This window comes from Zootoca vivipara, chromosome 12, assembly GCF_965207765.1.
Source record: "Zootoca vivipara chromosome 12, rZooViv2.hap1.1, whole genome shotgun sequence".
In the NCBI taxonomy this organism is placed as follows: Eukaryota; Metazoa; Chordata; class Lepidosauria; order Squamata; family Lacertidae; genus Zootoca; species Zootoca vivipara.
In genome coordinates this window covers 12,987,064-13,005,133 of record NC_142595.1, presented here as the reverse complement: position 1 = coordinate 13,005,133, position 18,070 = coordinate 12,987,064, and the positions used below count along the sequence as shown (strand labels likewise).

Here is an 18,070-nt window from a genome sequence, read left to right as displayed (position 1 = left end):
GAATTTTGACACACCAAGCTCAAAAGGTTGCCCATCACTGCCATAACTAGTGCTTTTTTCTGGGGGTACTCAAGGTTACCCAGTACTGGCACCTCTTTTTCCTAACAGAGAAGCGCTGGTTAAAAGTGTGGCACTTACAGTAGCAACTTCATGGCAGAAGTGCCAGCTTGGCTCTGCAACCGTGGGTGCCCAGGGCCGTGGGTGCCATGCAGCGTGCATGGCCCTGGCAATGAAATTTGTGGGTGCCCAGCCCCTTCATGGGGAACTTCGAAATCAGTTCAAGAAGGATACTGACAAGCTGGAACGTGTCCAGAGGAGGGCAACCCAAATGGTCAAAGGCCTTATGAGGAACGGCTTAGGGAGCTGGGTATGTTTAGCCTGGAGAAGAGAAGGTTAAGGGGTGATATGATAGCCATGTTCAAATATATGAAAGGATGTTGTCACGGTGGCCGGAGTAGGCTACTTCAGAGTAACGACTCTACACAGCTCTGCATTTTATCTTTTATTGGTGCTGAGTATTTACAGTGCTGATGGCAGTGCTATTTACAAAGACACATCTGTTTAGCTTGAATCAGAACCTCCAAGTGGCTTTTGGCACATCTTGCGCCAGCATAACAACTTGGGGAGACCCATCCTCTTCCCCCGACGCTTTCTGCGCAGTTCCGGAGTTGGGGGGACTGGTCTGCCCCCCTTCCTTCCCCCTTCCTGTCCCACCTGGGACGATCTACCCTGCCAGAGCCTTGGACACCACTTCCTGTTTCCCCACTTGAGCTGGAGCTTTCCCTCTTTTCAGCCTCGCTCGGGGCTGGGCTGGAACTCAGGAGGGGAGGGGCTTCGCGATATCCCTTGCCCCTCACAGATGTCATATGGAGGAGGGAGAAAGATTGGTTTCTGCTGCTCCAGAGAAGCAGACACGGAGCAATGGATTCAAGCTACAAGAAAGAGGATTCCACCTAAACATTAGGAAGAACTTCCTGACAGTAAGAGCTGTTCGGCAGTGGAATTTGCTGCACAGGAGTGTGGTGGAGTCTCCTTCTTTGGAGGTCTTTAAGTGGAGGCTTGACAGCCATCTGTCAGGAATGTTTTGATGGTGTTTCCTGCTTGCCAGCGGGTTGGACTGGATGGCCCTTGTGGTCTCTTCCAACTCTATGATTCTACGATTCTATGAATTTTGTGGGTGTTCAGGCACCCAAGGCCCCAGGGAGTTGGCACCTATGCTTCATGGTAAGTACTGTCCCTTTCCCTCCGGAAGAAGAGCACTGCCAACACCTGCTTTAGAAGACACACCCCCCCCCCGGGAGGAACAGCTACCAGTGTGAGAGAATCTGAGTTTAGCGACAAGGAGGCACAGATCCATCCATTTGGGTGGACAGTGAGACATGCGCCCACCAGCTGGATCAAATGCAATCCCCGGGAAGTCTCATTCAGGGTTGAAAACTAGGGGTTTGCTGTATGATGTAATAAGACACAGACAATTTTAAAGAGCAGGTGAAGCAGGAGTTGCAGGCAAGCTAGCTACTGGTCTGGTTGCCTTTTTGTAAGAAATCAACTCTATACAATTAACAGGAAAGGTTCCCAAAAGTTGCATATTTTATTGTTTGAGGCCACAAGTGAGTAATACAAAGAGGTGGGCCAATAAATATGGTTATGGGTTAGTATAGCGTTTATGGACTTAACTGCAGGTGGAACATCTAATAGTTCCTGGGGAGGTGGAGAGATGAATTCTTCCTTGCAGCATAGGAAGGATAAAGTAACATTACCTCTTGCTTAGCATCCAAGCTACAGATCTGTGGCATAGCCAGCCACAAACCTTTTCCACCCATATCCTCTCTTCATTTAATAGCACTAAAGCACTCAGGTGCAGAGCTGGCAACCAGCCCTAGTGTTCCACCAGGGTAGCCGACATGGAGACTTCTAGATTTTGTTGGACTCCAGCTACTATGAGCTCCAGCTGGTACAGAGTATTCCTAACAAAACCAGCAAATAAAACTGCCAATATCATAATACTGTTGTGCAAATCGATCACGTGGCTGTGTACGGTCCGGGTTGCCATGCCTTAAAAAGGAGGTTGTAGATTTTACATAGTGGATAGAGAGATGTTCTCCTCCGTTTCTCACGACACTAGATCCCAGGGTCATCCGATGAACTGGATGTTAGAAGATTCAGGGGAGACTAAAGGAAATGCCTTTCCTAGCAGCGGTGGTCACCAACTTGGAAGGTTTTTAATGGGGGTACAGGCAAATTCATGGAGGATAAGGCTTTCGGTGGCTACTAGCGATGGCTATGCTTTGCCGCCGCTGTCAGAGCTTCTGAATACCAGTTTCTGGGAATCGGAAATGGGGAGATGTCGGGGACTGGACTGAAAAGGAAGAGGAATGGTGGAGATCACCCACCCCCTACTCCTGTAGCTGCCGGAGAAGAAGGAAGCAGTATTGAATCACAGCAGAACTATGAGGGAGATAACAGCTCAGAGACAGGTGAACAGCAGAGTTATGAGGTGTTAGGAGAAGGAGGGCGGGCAGAGCAGCCAGTTGACACTTCATTAGACAGCATAGATGATCCACCGTCCCCTACAACGAGGTGGCGTTCGTTAAGAGTGCAAGAGCAACAGGCGCAGAGACATTTGACCACAGGGGGCCACCGTAGGGCCAGATGCTAGAGAGGGAAGTTGGAGGGGCTCAGAGTGAGCAACTCCATCATGGAGGAATGACTGGATTCTTTGTCTTCTACCGTGATGACTGAATAAATTATTAGTAAGAGCTTTCTTGTTTCTTCCCTGCTTCTTTTAAACCATCGGGAGGAGGGAGAGAATTCCTCACGCCTTGGACTCCTGCTGGTTGGCTCCCCAAGGGTTGTTGGCCCCCATGAGAACAGAATGTTGGCCCTTTAAACTGATCCCGCAGGACTCTGTTCTTATGTTCTTTTGCTAATATTATCGCTGCTTTTGTTATTTTGTTGTATTAATTGCATGCAAAGCCTGAAGGGTTCGAAAACTTGCAAATAAACGGCGCAGAATTAGAAAAGGGCCTCGTGGAGGCTTTGACCTTGACATTTCCCCCCTCCCTTGGTTTCAGCCCTTTGCAGAAGGGAGCCGATAATTCAGCACAGCTTCCTGATTTTCCCAACTCTCTCTCTCTCTCATTTAAGGTTACAGGACGAGATTAATCTGCGCCTTGAAGCTGAGAACAATTTGTCTTCCTACCGACAGGTGAGGCGGAAAAAATGACAAATCCCATCCTGGAACGATGGGCAGAGAATGCAAGATGGCCTTGTAGCTTGTAAATGATCTGAAGTAGTTTTCTCCTTGCTGCATCATGTGCATGCATGCATGTGTCTCATGGAAGGGAGCCCACTTTTACTTTATTTTTAAGAGGGAGAGCATGCAAGAGATCCCGCTTTCCTCCCTGTACGTGACGTTAAGGGCCAAAACAGATAAAATGTCCCTCATTCTCCCCTCTCGTTTCTTAGGACGTTGATGATGCTGCGTTGGCCCGAATAGACCTGGAACGCAAAATTGAATCCCTGCAGGAGGAGATCAACTTCCTAAAGAAGATCCATGAGGAGGTATGGAGTAAAGGGCCAGGCTGAAGCTCCTCCATCTTGAAAGGCAGTTCGGCTAATAGGCCCAGATCCACAGCTATGGCTTGGCTTGTGTTCTGTTTTCCCTTTAATGGCTGCCAAAAAAAACCCAGCCATGTTTCCTGTGAGAGGGAGAGCGACATACTGAAAACTGGTTATTCAGTCGCATTGTTGAGAAAGCCAACCAACTCTTCATCTGGCTCAGAGGCTCTGGGTTCTAACTGCATTTTTGTGAGGCTTGTTTTTAATGGTGTTTCTCAATTTCATTGTATGCTAACAGGACTGTGTTTCACTTTATGGGCCATTCAGGTTGAAATGCAGCTTGCAAATTTTAATGCAAGCAAGCAAGCAAGCAAACCTAAACCTTTGATCCTGGAGTTGTTATATTTCCCATGTATTCCTAAAGGCGTCCAGGTTTTCTAAGATGGCATATCTTCCCTCCACACGCAAATCAAAAATATGTCCACCCAATCTAAACAATGAGCAGGGAGTGTCCAGCACTGCTTAGGATTCTAAGACGCCAGCAGCAACCCTCGCTGACCATCAGTGCAGCCTTCAAAATGATTCAAAATGGCACCCAACAGTATCCTAACATAGACAAAATCCTGTTCCCTGATCTCAGGAACCATTGTGCCAAAGTTAGTTAGCTTGTCCAAAGGGATCACTGCAGTCTTTTAAGACTGTGTCTGCCATTTTGTTTCAAAATGGTGCCCAGTGGTATCCAAAGCGTTTAGCAGCTGACCTCCTTCTGCCCCCCTCGGCAATGAATAGACCACACACACTAATAAGTAAGTTTAAAAATGCTTTACTTACAGTTTCTAGGTCTCAGTCATGCATTGTCTTATGCAGCAATAATAGATAACACAGGCAAAGTATTCTTGGGTAGAAATACAGAAAAGTAGCTTCAGACATGAGGCACATCCTCCATAGCTGCCAAGTTTTCCCTTTTATCGTGAGGAAGCCTATTCAGCATAAGGGAAAATCCCTTAAAAAAAGGGATAACTTGGCAGCTATGACATCCTCTCTCTCCATGACTTGCATCTTAAAGAAGAGAGTGAGGAAAGGAAGAGAAGAAGACATCACCTCCAGAGCTTTCCCCACAAAAACCCACTCTTTAAAGCTGAACCGAAGCAAATGTCTATTCAGAGTTTCTGCAGATTACCATTTGCTCCGATTCAGCTTTAAAGAGCGGTTTTTCGCAGGCAAATCTCCAGATTAAGGAAAAGGGCACTTTGGACATGGAGCTCAGACCGTGCCTGGAAAGCACAGAGGAAAGGTAAGTGTGATAAGTCCTACATTTGTGAATTTGCCCTGATGTATTCCCCAAAGTCTTAATTGGTCCAGTTTTTGGGAAACCCTGCCCCGTGTGTGAGGTTTCTGGATTCATGACTCTTCTGTCCCCTTCTCAGGAGCTGCAGGAGCTGCAGGAGCAGCTGCAGCAGCAACAAGTCCACATCGAGATGGACATGGCCAAGCCGGACTTGACATCTGCCTTGCGCGAGATCCGCATCCAGTACGAGTCCATGGCCTCAAACAACATGCATGAGACTGAAGAATGGTACAAGTCTAAGGTACAAGACCAGGGTGGAGGCCAGCCCAAGGGAAATTGAATGACTGAGGATTCCCAGACCAGCACAGCTTTGACTAGCATTCCAATTGAATGGGGCTGCCACTCAGATTGCCCATTCCAGATGAACAGCGCCTTGCACCGTTGAGATGCTTTGGAAGTTGGCAGTAAGGGATGGGAGGGATGGTGTGGATGAGACTCCTGGTTGCATGCATGGCTAATGACAGCTTTTAGTGTTACACTTTTTTAGAGTTACACACGCTTTTTTGAGAGTTACACACTTCCTGTTTTGAGTTCCCTTTGGGTGCTTCCATTTGGTGGAGAAACCATAGACTTCCTTATCGCATGGAAATTCAAGCACAGTTGCCCTGTCAGGAAGGGAGGTGAAAGGTTTGAAGGTCACAGTGGTGATCAGGTATAAGCTCTGGCAACACAACCTTTTCAACCAGGGATTGATAACCGCCAGCTTGGGGGCCTAATCCAGCCCTGCTCGAAAAAAACAAAAACAAAAAAGCCTTCCCCTCAAGGCCTTACTGATCTTGGCAGCAGCAGTAGCAAGATGGGGGGGACGGACGGACATTAAAGTAGATAACAGTCAGAATCAATAAACATATTTGTAAATATGTTTAAACTTTACAAATACAACATATTTGTAAAGTTGGGTTATTAGTCAGAAGCAGTAATTTAGATGTAAAGGTAAAGGTACCCCTGACCGTTAGGTCCAGTCACGGACGACTCTGGGGTTGTGGTGCTCATCTCCGTGCTGCCCCAAATGGTCTGCCCACTGGCCAAGGGAGCCGGCGTTTGTCCGCAGACAGCTTCCAGGTCATGTGGCCAGCATGACTAAGCTGCTTCTGACAAACCAGAGCAGCGCACAGAAACGCCATTTAGATGTAGCCAGTACTATTTTTCTAAAAAAACAGGTGCCACAACTGAGCATTGAACACCTCCCTTGTTCTCTTACGATGGCAATGGCGCCCACCTGAGAGGTGCCAGAACTGAGTTCAGCGCCGGAGCAATCCAGTTGGGCGCCTGGAGCAGCACATGCCCTGTGCCCAGGGGTGGGGCCAGCCACTCGTGGAGGCGGGGCCAGCCATCTGCAGGGGCGGGGCCAGCCATCTGCAGGGGCGTGGCCAGCCGCCCATGGGGCATGGCAAGTCAGGGCAGGATGTTCCTTAGGGCCTCTGAGGAGTCTGCCTGCCTCCTCCCACAACCACCCTACAGCTGAGGGGGAGGCAGTGGGCAGACCGTTTGGGGCAGCACGGAGCCTGCAGGCACCCAAGCCACTGCATCACTCCCAGGAGAGACGCGTGGCTCGGGCGTGCTGCAGGCCCCACAGTGAGTGCCACCCAGCATTTTGACACCCCCCTCAGTGGGGATACCCGGGGCGGCCCGCATCCACCACACACACCCTCTTCCGCCCCCGAGTTCCAGCAATTCCGGCTGGGGAAAAAGGCCCTAGATACAGTACTGGGGTGGGTATAGCACACTTATGTGGACACAAACTGCCCTCTCCCTGGTCATATGATTGATCATGGATGAGCAGAGAGGGGGGCAATAACAGCCTGGCTACCCCCCATAGCTGATCTGCCCAGATCAGCTGTGGAGAGAGGGTTGTGCGCCAGTGTGAGTGCACATGCAAGTGTGTTCCTTGAGCCACAAAACAGAACGTTAGCCACCCGTGTTTTAATCTGACTTCCGCCTGGTAGTTTGCAGACCTGACCGATGCAGCGGCACGAAACATCGAGGCCCTGCGTCTCGCCAAGCAAGAAGCCAACGAGTACCGCCGGCAGCTGCAGTCCCTCACCTGTGACCTGGAGTCCCTGAGGGGATCGGTAGGTAGAGTCGATGCGGGAATTTGGAGAAGTGAGTTTAAGATTGGGGAAATGAGAAATGGAGAGAAACCGGAATCGACAGGTTCATCCGTCTCTGGTTCCCGGCTAAGCCAATGGAGAGGGCCTCACCTCTCCCTCCGCCGCAGTCAAATGGAATTGGCCAACAATGGAGGTAGTTCTAGGAGGGGAGGCGACAAATGGCAGCTGGTCCCAGCTGAGCCAGTGGAGGAAGCCTGGCTGTCTCATCTCACTGTCTGATGAACAGTTGGAATGGATAAACTTTATCTCCCCCCCCCTCCCCTGCCCCACGTGACTGGCATTCCTTCCTGCCCACAGAAACCACTCCATGAAAATTCAGCAGCATTTTGCTGCAAATTTCTCATAAGGTACACATTTTTAGATGCTAATAGGATATCCCCCCAATACCTCCCTGTTTGTAGCACTATTCCCCCTAATATAATGCAATTTGGTATGTTATTTGCATTCACGTATACATCAGACATCATTTTTGCACGTTACTTGGCTGGAGAACTGTGTTGCAAAATTCAGACAGGTTTCCCCCCCCCCCATTTCGATATGCATTTTGTTTTGAAAAAGGACAGATTCGGTAAGTTTGCCTCTAAGTGCAAACTGAATCAAATGTCTCCCCAATCCCTAACTAGGACAAGCTGCTATTGGGTATTCCTCTTCCAGCATTGTCTCCTAGGTAGAAAGTGATTGTTCCACCTAGTCCTTATGTAAAGCTATTATGCAATAATATGAAAGAGTTGGCTTGTTCCTGAGTGTGCCTCGTCTCCTCTTCCTTCCCTGTAGTAATAATAATAATAAATTTATTTATACCCGTCCCATCTAGCTGGGTTTCCCTAGCCACTCTGGGCGGCTCCCAACAGAATAATAATAATAATGATGATGATAATGATAAAGTGATACATCAAACATTAAAAACTTCCCTAAAAAGGGCTGCCTTCAGATCTCTTCTAAAAGTCAGATACTGTAGTTGTTTGTTTCCTTGACATCTGATGGGAGGGGATTCCACAGGGTGGGCACCATTTCTGAGAAGGCCGTTTGCTGGTTCCCTGCAACCTCCCTTCTTGCAATGAGGGAACCGCCAGAAGGCCCTCGGAGCTGGACCTCAGTGTCCAGGCTGAACGATGGGGGTGGAGACGCTCCTTCAGGTATACTGGGCCGAGGCCTTTTAGGGATTTAAAACTCAGCACCAACACTTTGGCTTGTGCTTGGAAACGTAGTGGGAGCCAATGAAGGTCTTTCAGGACCGGTGTTATATGGTCTCGATGGCCACTCCCAGTCACCAGTCTAACTGCCGCATTCTGGATTAGTTGTAGCTTCTGCATCACCTTCAAAGGTAGCCCCACATAGAGCACTGTTCCTCATTGCTTATGCCTCTTTGGCTTGTGAGCCGTTATTGGTCAGCTGCGAACTGCCTTGAGTGCTTTGGCAGAAAGGCAGGATCTGAATGTACTTCATAAGGGAAATGAGCGAAAGGTATATATTCCCCAGAAAGTATGTCACCTTTCAGCCTCCAAGCTGGGTTCAACATGGATGTTGCTGATGGGGCTTACGGAACGGGCGATAACCTCCCCACCTCAGCTGTGGGCTCAGGATGCCCCTTCCCCTCTGCAGGTTAGTAACAGACCCCTTGTTTTGTTGCATTCGCCGGTGACGCTTCCATTGTCCTCATTACAGAACGAATCTCTGGAGAGGCAGCTGAGGGAGATGGAAGACCGCTACGCCCTCGACACTGCCGCCTACCAGGACACAGTGATTCGGCTGGAAGAAGACACCCGCAGCCTCAAAGAGGAAATGGCTCGTCACCTCCAGGAATACCAGGACCTCCTCAATGTCAAGCTGGCTTTAGATATTGAGATTGCCACCTACCGCAAACTCTTGGAGGGGGAGGAAAGCAGGTAAGTGCCCAGAAACTCCCGTCGCCACCGTGTTGTGACATATTTTACATGGAATTGCTGGGGATCCTGCTAGGGGCCAGCCCTGTCAGAGCAATACAAAGCTCCTTTAAAGCCCTGCATGTTGGGCTTGTTCTACATATATGCAGCCAAATGAGGGGGCTGAGTCTTGGCGGTGAAATGGACCGTACCACTTCAGACTACAGGTAGGGGGTCCCCATTTTTAAATGTTAGCAGTGTACGCACAACTCCCCCATAAGTAAGGAATCGGCACAGTGCGAAGTGGGCTGAGCTATGAACACTTACAAAAGGCAAATACCACCCATAATCTAAAGTAATATAGGTAAAGGTAAAGGGACCCCTGACCATTAGGTCCAGTCGTGACCGACTCTGGGGTTGCACGCTCATCTCGCATTATTGGCCGAGGGAGCCGGCGTATAGCTTCCAGGTCATGTGGCCAGCATGACAAAGCCGCTTCTGGCAAACCAGAGCAGCACATGGAAACGCCGTTTACCTTCCCGCTGTAGCGGTTCCTATTTATCTACTTGCACTTTGACGTGCTTTCGAACTGCTAGGTTGGCAGGAGCTGGGACCAAGCAACGGGAGCTCACCCCGTCACAGGGATTCGAACCGCCGACCTTCTGATCAGCAAGCCCTAGGCTCAGTGGTTCAACCACAGTGCCATAGGCTGCTCTTATTGTCTCAGGCAGGCATCCCCAAACTGCGGCCCTCCAGATTTTTTGGCCTACAACTCCCATGATCCCTAGCTAACAGGACTAGTGGTTGGGAAAGATGGGAGTTGTAGTCCAAAACATCTGGAGAGCCGAAGTTTGGGGGTGCCTGGTCAGGAGTCTTCCAGTTCATTCTGCTTCAAGGAGAGACCAGGCCTCCATCTAAACTTGGATGGGTCTCATAAGGGTAATAAAAAACAAATGTGCCTCCAGGTCAGCTTGTTGCTAGTCAAGGCTCTCTGGTTTAATATTGGAAATAGTACCAAGTACTGTTGCTTTGAACCTGCTCTTGCAAGGTACCAAGCATTACTCGATCCAATGTGCCACTTTGTAGGTTCCCTATCCAGGATCCACTGTGCTAAAACCCTCCAGTAGACCTGGGGATGACTCGTACCAAATAGCACTTGGATATGACCAAGTGATTCCTGTCAAACCTCTGTTTGGTGTTGTTGTCCTTAAGTCAGAAAAACTTTTCCCAGACCTCCCCCCCAAGGCATTTTGGACTACTGCTCCCATCACCCATGACCATTGGCCAGGTTGGCTGTGGCTGATGGGAGTGGTAGTCCAAAAGAAGCTGGGGAAGGGTGTTGTTTGCCATGCTACTTCTGCCGGATCAGCCATTTTTGTGAGATTTGTGCTTCTCACCTGAGCTCCTTTGGCTCTGCTGCTTATCCAGTACAAAACCTGGAATTGATTAATTAATTAAAGGTGCAAGGTTGGGGAAGGATTGAGAGAATTAGGACCAATCAGGGGCAGCTCATCCTGATTTGCCACCTGGCGAAACGGGAAGGTGGTATCCTCCTACACGTGTCACCAAAGCCACCCTTATCTGAGTTGTGCAGCAGCAATGACGGCGGGTTCTGGTGAGATCTCTTGCGATCTCATGGAGTTCTTGCAAGACCAAATGGAGCACATGAGATCTCTTCAGATTTTGGCAAGGTCTTGTGAGATCTCAGCGGCTACTGCTGCCTCCTCTTGCGGTTCCGCCGCCCGAGGCTGCGACCTTAGCCTGCCTCGTGGGTGGGATGGCCCTGGGACTGATTCGGAAACCCACTCTCTTTTCCTTTTCTTCCTTGTGTCTTTGCAGGATCACCATTCCAGTGCAGACCTTCTCCAACCTTCAGATCCGAGGTAAGGAACCCATTCTGTCATGACGATGGCTGTTGCCATGTGTCCACGCACAAATGAGGCAGCGGTGTGAACCGCTAAGTGTGGCAGGCTGTGTGGCAGCAGAGCAGGTGGGGCAGGTGGCGGCAGTGGCAGGTATGATAGTGGCAGCAGTGGCAGAAGGGCAGGGCAGCACTTCCTGTTTTGAATCAAGCAGCGAATGTGGGATGTGCTGCCACTGTGCCTAATCTATTCCAAAGGTAGTAAGACCAATACGTATCGGAAAACTTTTATCGTCTTCTGCTTTGCCGCTGCCTTTCTCCACCGATACCACCATGATCGTATTCGTGCCTTTCTGGATCAATCCTAAAGGCCTTCCTAGTTCATTGTTCTACTACTGACCGCAAAGATGCCTTTTGGCAGGGTAGAAGCAGGATGAGGAAGGGGTTGCAAGTGGGTCGCGCAGCATGTGGGTCACGGGAGCTGCAAATATCAACAACAGGCACTCATTAGAATCATAGAGTTGGAAGAGACCACAAGGGCCATCCAGTCCAACCCCCTGCCAAGCAGGAAACACAAAGCATTCTTGACATATGCCTGTCAAGCCTCTGCTTAAAGACCTCCAAAGAAGGAGACTCCAGCACACTCATGGTAGCAAATTCCACTGCCGAACAGCTCTTACTGTTAGCAAGAGGAAGGGGAGAGGTTGTATTCCAAGCCTTTGGCTCCTGTCTATTTTACTATTTATCTTTGAAAACCAGTGACGCTATTAGGGGACTACTTCGGGGCAGAAGTGCTGGGATCCCACAAAAATGGAATGAGCAGGAGGGACCCCAAACTCTGTAGGATTACTACATTTTGAGTACAGTATATCAATACACATTGCCATCCCCACCCCTGTAAGAACATGCAAGTTCAGAGTCTAAAATTATCCAACTGCACTGCAGAGAGAAGGCTCTTTGCCTCTCCTTTTTCAAAACAGGGAGGGAGCGAGCGTGGGTTTCTAATCCTGACACCCAATGAAATGGGTATCTGTAAGGGTGAAATGGGTATCTGTAAGGTGGGGCATGTGCAGTCTAGGAGAGAGGCTGCAAAGAGAAGCTGAGCAGCAAGAGGAAACAGTCTCCCTACGTACTGTGGTTTTTATATGGGTTTGTATCTGAAGAAGTGTGCATGCACACAAAAGCTCATAACAATGACAAACTTTGTTGGTCTCTAAGGTGCTACTGGAAGGATATTATTATTATTATTATTATTATTATTATTATTATTATTATATGGGGTATTTACTGACACCTCTTGTGTGCGCTGTAGGAGATACAGGCAAATGTAGCTGCTGCGTTGGGGACCCCTGGATTAAAACAGCTTCCTATATGCCAAAAAACCTTCCTAAAACTGAAGTTTTCAGAAATTAATTGGGATCCAAAGAAGTTGTTTTTTACACTCCTGTCCTCCTGATATCCATCTCCCATCAGCAAAGCTTGTTTCAAGGCCATGGCTAATACTGGCTTCAAACCAGGAACTTCCCAGTTTACTTTTTGAATGAAGTTCTGTGCATCTTTACTTGTCTTGGGGAGCAAGTCCCATTGGGTACAATAGTAAAGGTAAACGACCCCTGGATGGTTAAGTCCAATCAAAGGCGACTATGGGGTTGTGGCACTCATCTCGCTTTCAAGCCGAGGGAGCTGGTGTTTGTCCACAGACAGCTTCCCGGGTCATGTGGGCAGCATGGCTAAACCGCTTCTGGCACAACAGGACACTGTGATGGAAACCAGAGCGCATGGAAACGCTGTTTACCTTCCTGCTGCAGCAGTACCTATTTATCTACCGTGTTTCCCCCTTTTTAAGACACCGTCTTATAACTTTTTTTACTCAAAAAAACAGACGGTGTCTTATTTTCAGGGGATGTCTTGTACCTTAAGGCCTCCTCGGAAGGGCCAGGCCACTGGCTCAGGGTGCTGCTGGGCGCTCTGCACGGCACCGAGGCAGCAGGCTGCTGGCTCGGCGCTCCGCCCAGCGCTGCTGGGCGCTCCGGGCGCTCGGCGCTGCAGACCGCCGGTTCCGGCGGCGGGGGGCAGGCCTCGGGCAGCTCTCCCCCCAAAAGAAGAGGCCAGGCGCTGCACAGCCCTCCGAGCGCTCGGCGCTCCGGAGTGCTCCGCTCTGCAGCCGCCGGTTCAGGCGGCGGGGCGGCAGGCCTCGGGCAGCTCCTCCCCCCCAAAAAAAGAAGAGGCCAGGCGCTGCAGGGCGCTCCGAGCGCTCGGCGCTTCGGAGCGCTCCGCTCTGCAGCCGCCGGTTCCGGCGGCGGGGCGGCAGGCCTCGGGCAGCTCCTCCCCCCCCCAAAAGAAGAGGCCAGGCACTGCAGGGCGCTCCGAGCGCTCGGCGCTTCGGAGCGCTCGGCGCTTCGGAGCGCTCCGCTCTGCAGCCGCCGGTTCCGGTGGCAGGGCGGCAGGCCTCGGGCAGCCCCAAAAAAAGAAAAGAAAAGAAGAGGCCAGGCGCTGCAGGGCGCTCCATGCGTTCACTGCAGCAACAGCAGCCGGTTCCAGGCCCCTCTGGCTGGCTGGGGCGCTCGGCGGTCTCGCATGGAGGTATGTCTTATTTTCGGGGGGTGTCTTAGATTTCACTAATGCTAAAAAATGCTGCCATGGCTTACTTTCTGACTACGTCTTAAAAAAGGGGAAACACGGTACTTGCACTGGCGTGCTTTTGAGCTGCTAGGCTGGCAGGAGCTAGGACTGAGCAACGGGAGCTCACTCCATTGCGGGGATTCGAACCGCCAACCTTCTGATCGGCAAGCCCAAGAGGCTCAGTGGTTTAGACCACAGCGCCACCCGCATCCCTGTTTACAACAGTACTTAACTCCAGTAAGCATAACTAGGGATACATTGTTAGATGCCACACCAGTTCTCTGCTGTGCCAGCTGCTGATAGATTACATTTCATTGCACACCTCTGCTCCACTTTGATTCTTCTTTGTGATCACTTCGGTTGTTCTTGTTGCCATATGGGAGGCTGCTTGAAAAACCTCTGAAAGGAAAACTCACCTTAAAGAAGATTCTTCTGCACTCTGATGCAGCTGCATGGAATTTGTATGTGTGTTACGGAGAGGTTTGTCGGTCAAGGTGCTACAATTTAGGATCACTTATATATCTAGCAAGTTCTCTCCCCCCTTCCTTGACTCTGGTTGCCCTTCACTGCAGCTGCATCAGAGTGCAGAAGGAGCAGTGTTTTAGTTCACCGTTCAATACCGTTCTCTCTCACACACATTCTCCCACACCCTCAGCATTTCCTTGTTTCTTTCCTTGTGGTCTCACGGGCTAGCTCAAAGTCTATCACAGAGGAGCAGTGTGTGCCTTCTCCAGGCCACAATTCAGTAACTACCACACTATGACAATGACTGGGCTGTTCTTTCCCTCCTCACCAGAGACCAGCCTGGACACAAAGTCAGTTTCTGAGGCCCACCTGAAGAGGAGTATTGTGGTCAAAACAGTGGAGACGAGAGATGGAGAGGTAGGCAAAAGCTACCCAGGCCTCTGGAGCCTTGGTTTTCTGATCACATGGTTGAAAGATCTAGCAATCCAACCCTTTCTTTCCAAACACCTGTTGAATTTATGGACATGCCTGTCCCTCTCATTTTGTTTTTAATCCTCCAGGAAATAGATTCCTCAGTCTCCTTCGTTATCGTGCTCTGTCGCTGAACTGCTCATAGTTTAGGAAATTCTTCCTAATATTCGAACTTCTCCTTCCTCTCTGTAGTTTTAATCTTGTCATTGGTGAGTGACTGTAGCCCTTTTAATCTTCCAATATCTCTTGGCTTCTTTGGACTATATGTACCAGCCTCCTTTGGCCTTTCCTGGTAGGATTTGTCTTCTAGAGCCTCTGCCTATCATCTTTCGATGATTCCCCCTGCATCCAGTTTCAATTTATCAGCATTTATTTCCTTTCACTGTGCTACCCAGGTCCCCAAATGAGTGGTCCCCAGCACTGAGAAAAGCAGTGTTATTATCTGCAACTTCTTACGTCTTGGGTCTGATGTTTCTGTTTGGAGACAACCAGCCAGCAATGGTCTTGGGCTTTTGAGCTGAAGCACCACATGACTGGCATCTGTTTGTTATCCATTGGAGACTACGCATTTCCCTCAGGCGTGCTAACCAGTTGTCCTTGTGCACAAACCAGGGTTCCTTCATCCTATGTGTAAACACTTGATATTTCTTGTTGGCATTCATCCCCTTGGGTCTCTCTGCCAATGCCTCCGGTTTACGATGATGGAAACATGAGTGAGATTTATAACTTACAATCAGGCTTGTGGGCAATAGAAAATAACTTTTCTTCCTCCCAGAATTGGTGTCGAGATGGATGGCTGGAACATGAGTCAAAAAGGATGGGAGAATGAATTCTCTAACATGGTCACAGCAAGCTTTTCCAAGTTTGGGGTTCGGGGAATGGTTTGCCCATCATCATAGATCTATGCATCTTGATGGACTATATTTCAGTTCCTGTCCTAGTGTCAGTAAAAACGATAGAAAATAAAGTATTTAAAAAGAAAAGAAAAGAGTGAGCAGGCACTTGGGAATAAGTAATTAAAGTTCTGAAAGCTATAGAGACAGTGTGTGCCCGATGGCAGAATACAGGCCTGCTTTTCTGCCTTGCCTGCTAGTGCCTAAAAAAAAATTAGGCAATGCTGGTCAGCAGGCAAAAGTTATACTGACAAGACTTTATTCCCTCAGTGTGCACTGAGATATTACATAGCTCAGATCAAAGGTCTTGCAAGTTGACACTTGAGGAAATACTTAGTCTGGAGTATTGAACAGAGCAGAATAACAAACCTGGAAAGTATCGGGCCTTTATTATTATTATTAGTAGTAGTAGTAGTAGTAGTAGTAGTAGTATTAATACCCCACCCCTCTGGCTGGGTTTCCCCAGCCACTCTGGGCAGCTCCCAACAGAATATTATTATTATAAAGCGATCAACCATCAAACATTAAAAACTTCCCTAAAGAGGGCTGCCTTCAGATGTCTTCTAAAAGTCAGGTAGTTGTTTATTTCCTTGACATTTGATGGGAGGGCGTTCCACAGGGCGGGCGCCACTACTGAGAAGGCCCTCTGCCTGGTTCCCTGCAACCTCACTTCTTGCAGGGAGGGAACCGCCAGAAGGCCCTTGGCGCTGGACCTCAGTGTCCGGGCTGAACGATGGGGGTGGAGATGCTCCTTCAGGTATACTGGGCCAAGACCATTTAGGGCTTTAAAGGTCAGCACCAACACTTTGAATTGTGCTCGGAAACGTACTGGGAGCCAATGTAGGTCTTTCAGGACCGGTGTTGTGTGGTCTTGGCGGCCGCTACCAGTCACCAGTCTAGCTGCTGCATTCTGGATTAGTTGTAGTTTCCGGGCCTCCTTCGAAGGTAGCCCCACGTAGAGCGCATTGCAGTAGTCCATAGCTTCCCACTGTGCACAGAAGACATGTGTGTGATGGGATAATCCTGAATATTTACCTAGTTCTGAAGCGCTTCACGTATTGCTGCGTTGTGAACCACCCTGAGATCTATTTGAATAAATAAAATATAGCATCTTGTTATAATTCTTACAGCGGCCTTATAAGGATAAGCCAGTACAGTGGTACCTTGGTTTACGAACTTTATCCATTCTGGAAGTCCATTCTTAAACCAAAGCGTTCTTAAACCAAGGCATGCTTTCCCATAGCAGCGGGGGACTCAGTTTACAAATGGAACACATTCAACATGTACTGCTTCCAAGGCAAAGTTCACAAACAAAAAAACCTACTTCCGCGTTTGCAGCATTCTTAATCTAAGTTGTTCTTAATTAAGTTGTTCTTAAACCAAGGTACCACTGTCCTATTAGCCCCATAATGTGGATGAGAGGCTCAGAGCAAGTGGCTTGGATAACACAGCTTAGTGAACAAGTTCGTGGCAGATTCAAAGTGGAGACTTCCTGTTTCGTTGCTTGGTCTCTTGTGGCTGATAGCTACACCAGCCCTTTTGCTCCTTACTATGCAGTTAAATATACATATAGCTGAACTGCTGCAAAGGCATGTATGTGCCTGAAATTTGAGCCAGGCCCTCATTGTTTCCTTCTTTCTTCTCCTGCCAGGATGGGGGCTTAAATCTCCTCTCCTCCGCTGGTACATTTTCCAGATCTGCCCTGCTGGTTTACTTCCATCCAGGAAAACAAACTATGACCGTTTAGAGTTAAATAGATATAGCTAAAACATAAAAAAGAAAGCTTGCTTTACATACCCTCCAACATTTATCCGATGAAAATAGGGGTGTCCTATTTAATATTGTTATTATTACTATTATTAATAATAATACCCTGCCCATCTGACTGGGTTGCCTCAGCCGCTCTGGGCAGCTTCCAACATATATAAAAACATAATATTAAACTTTTTTAAAAAAACACTTCCCTATACAGGTTTGCCTTCAGATGTTTTCTAAACGTTGTAGAGTTACTTAGCTCCTTGGTTCGGTGGGTCGCTTAACTCCATAACTTCCAACATTTCACCAATGCAAATAGGGATGTCCTAAGGAAAAGTGGGACATTCCAGGATCAAACCAGAAACCGGGACAGCTATCAATCCAGAACTGTCCCTGGAAAATAGGGACACTTGGAGGGGCTGTGCTTAAATTTTCATTTAAGTGTCACCAGTATTGGCAATAATAATTCTGCATCAACCATCAAGTTACTAGTTCTGTGCTGCCATAGACGCTGCTTTGATTTTGATTTTTAGGGGACGGGTGGGAGTAAGGAATAGGAACTTGGAAGCATTTAAAAGGGAGCACACAAATTTTCAAAATGAATAGGAGCTGTTTTGAAAGCTAGGTTGCGACCCAAGCAGGGCAAATAACTTCCCTCCCGTTCTTCTCCCCACTCTGCCTGCAGGTGATCAAGGAGTCAACCCAGGAGCACAAGGAAGTGGTGTGAAGCCAGCGGCTGCGAAGTAAAAGCCACACTAGCGGAGGGAGGGAGGGAGGAGACGCCTGTAGCTGTAGGATGCTAGGAGAAGCTTGCCTCCCTTTCTGACGCTTCCGGGCTATGGCCCCAAAACAGCTCTGCACACCGAATATGCTGCTGCTACGAGGGGTGGGAAACATTTGCAAATTTAACTATTGCTGAGAAAGTATAACCGGCTGCTGCCTCTTGGGCCTCAGTTGCCTGGTGCTTCAGGTGGGGTTTCAGACCCACCCGCTTTCTTGCATCTCACCGTGTCCAAATGAGGCACCGTGTTTAGACTGGGCTGTAGCTCTCCTAGATGTTATCTGCCTTGGGCTTAACACCAAAACCTGCTGCTTCTCAATAAACCTACTAATGAATAGGA

The 18,070-nt window shown here is 48.8% G+C and overlaps 1 protein-coding gene across 7 annotated transcripts in view; it reads left to right on the top strand.

The window, feature by feature from the left end:
• The window catches only part of GFAP (glial fibrillary acidic protein), a 43,078-nt gene extending 25,008 nt beyond the window's left edge, over window positions 1-18,070 (top strand). For all 7 annotated transcript variants that reach the window (XM_088654959.1, XM_088654961.1, XM_088654958.1 and 4 more), the window contains 8 exons: window positions 3,148-3,208; window positions 3,469-3,564; window positions 4,989-5,150; window positions 6,856-6,981; window positions 8,686-8,906; window positions 10,722-10,765; window positions 14,162-14,247; window positions 17,635-18,070. In XM_088654959.1, coding sequence (XP_088511085.1) covers window positions 3,148-3,208; window positions 3,469-3,564; window positions 4,989-5,150; window positions 6,856-6,981; window positions 8,686-8,906; window positions 10,722-10,765; window positions 14,162-14,247; window positions 17,635-17,676 — 838 coding nt within the window. In that variant the 3' untranslated portion in view covers window positions 17,677-18,070. The remainder of the gene's footprint in view (window positions 1-3,147; window positions 3,209-3,468; window positions 3,565-4,988; window positions 5,151-6,855; window positions 6,982-8,685; window positions 8,907-10,721; window positions 10,766-14,161; window positions 14,248-17,634) is intronic.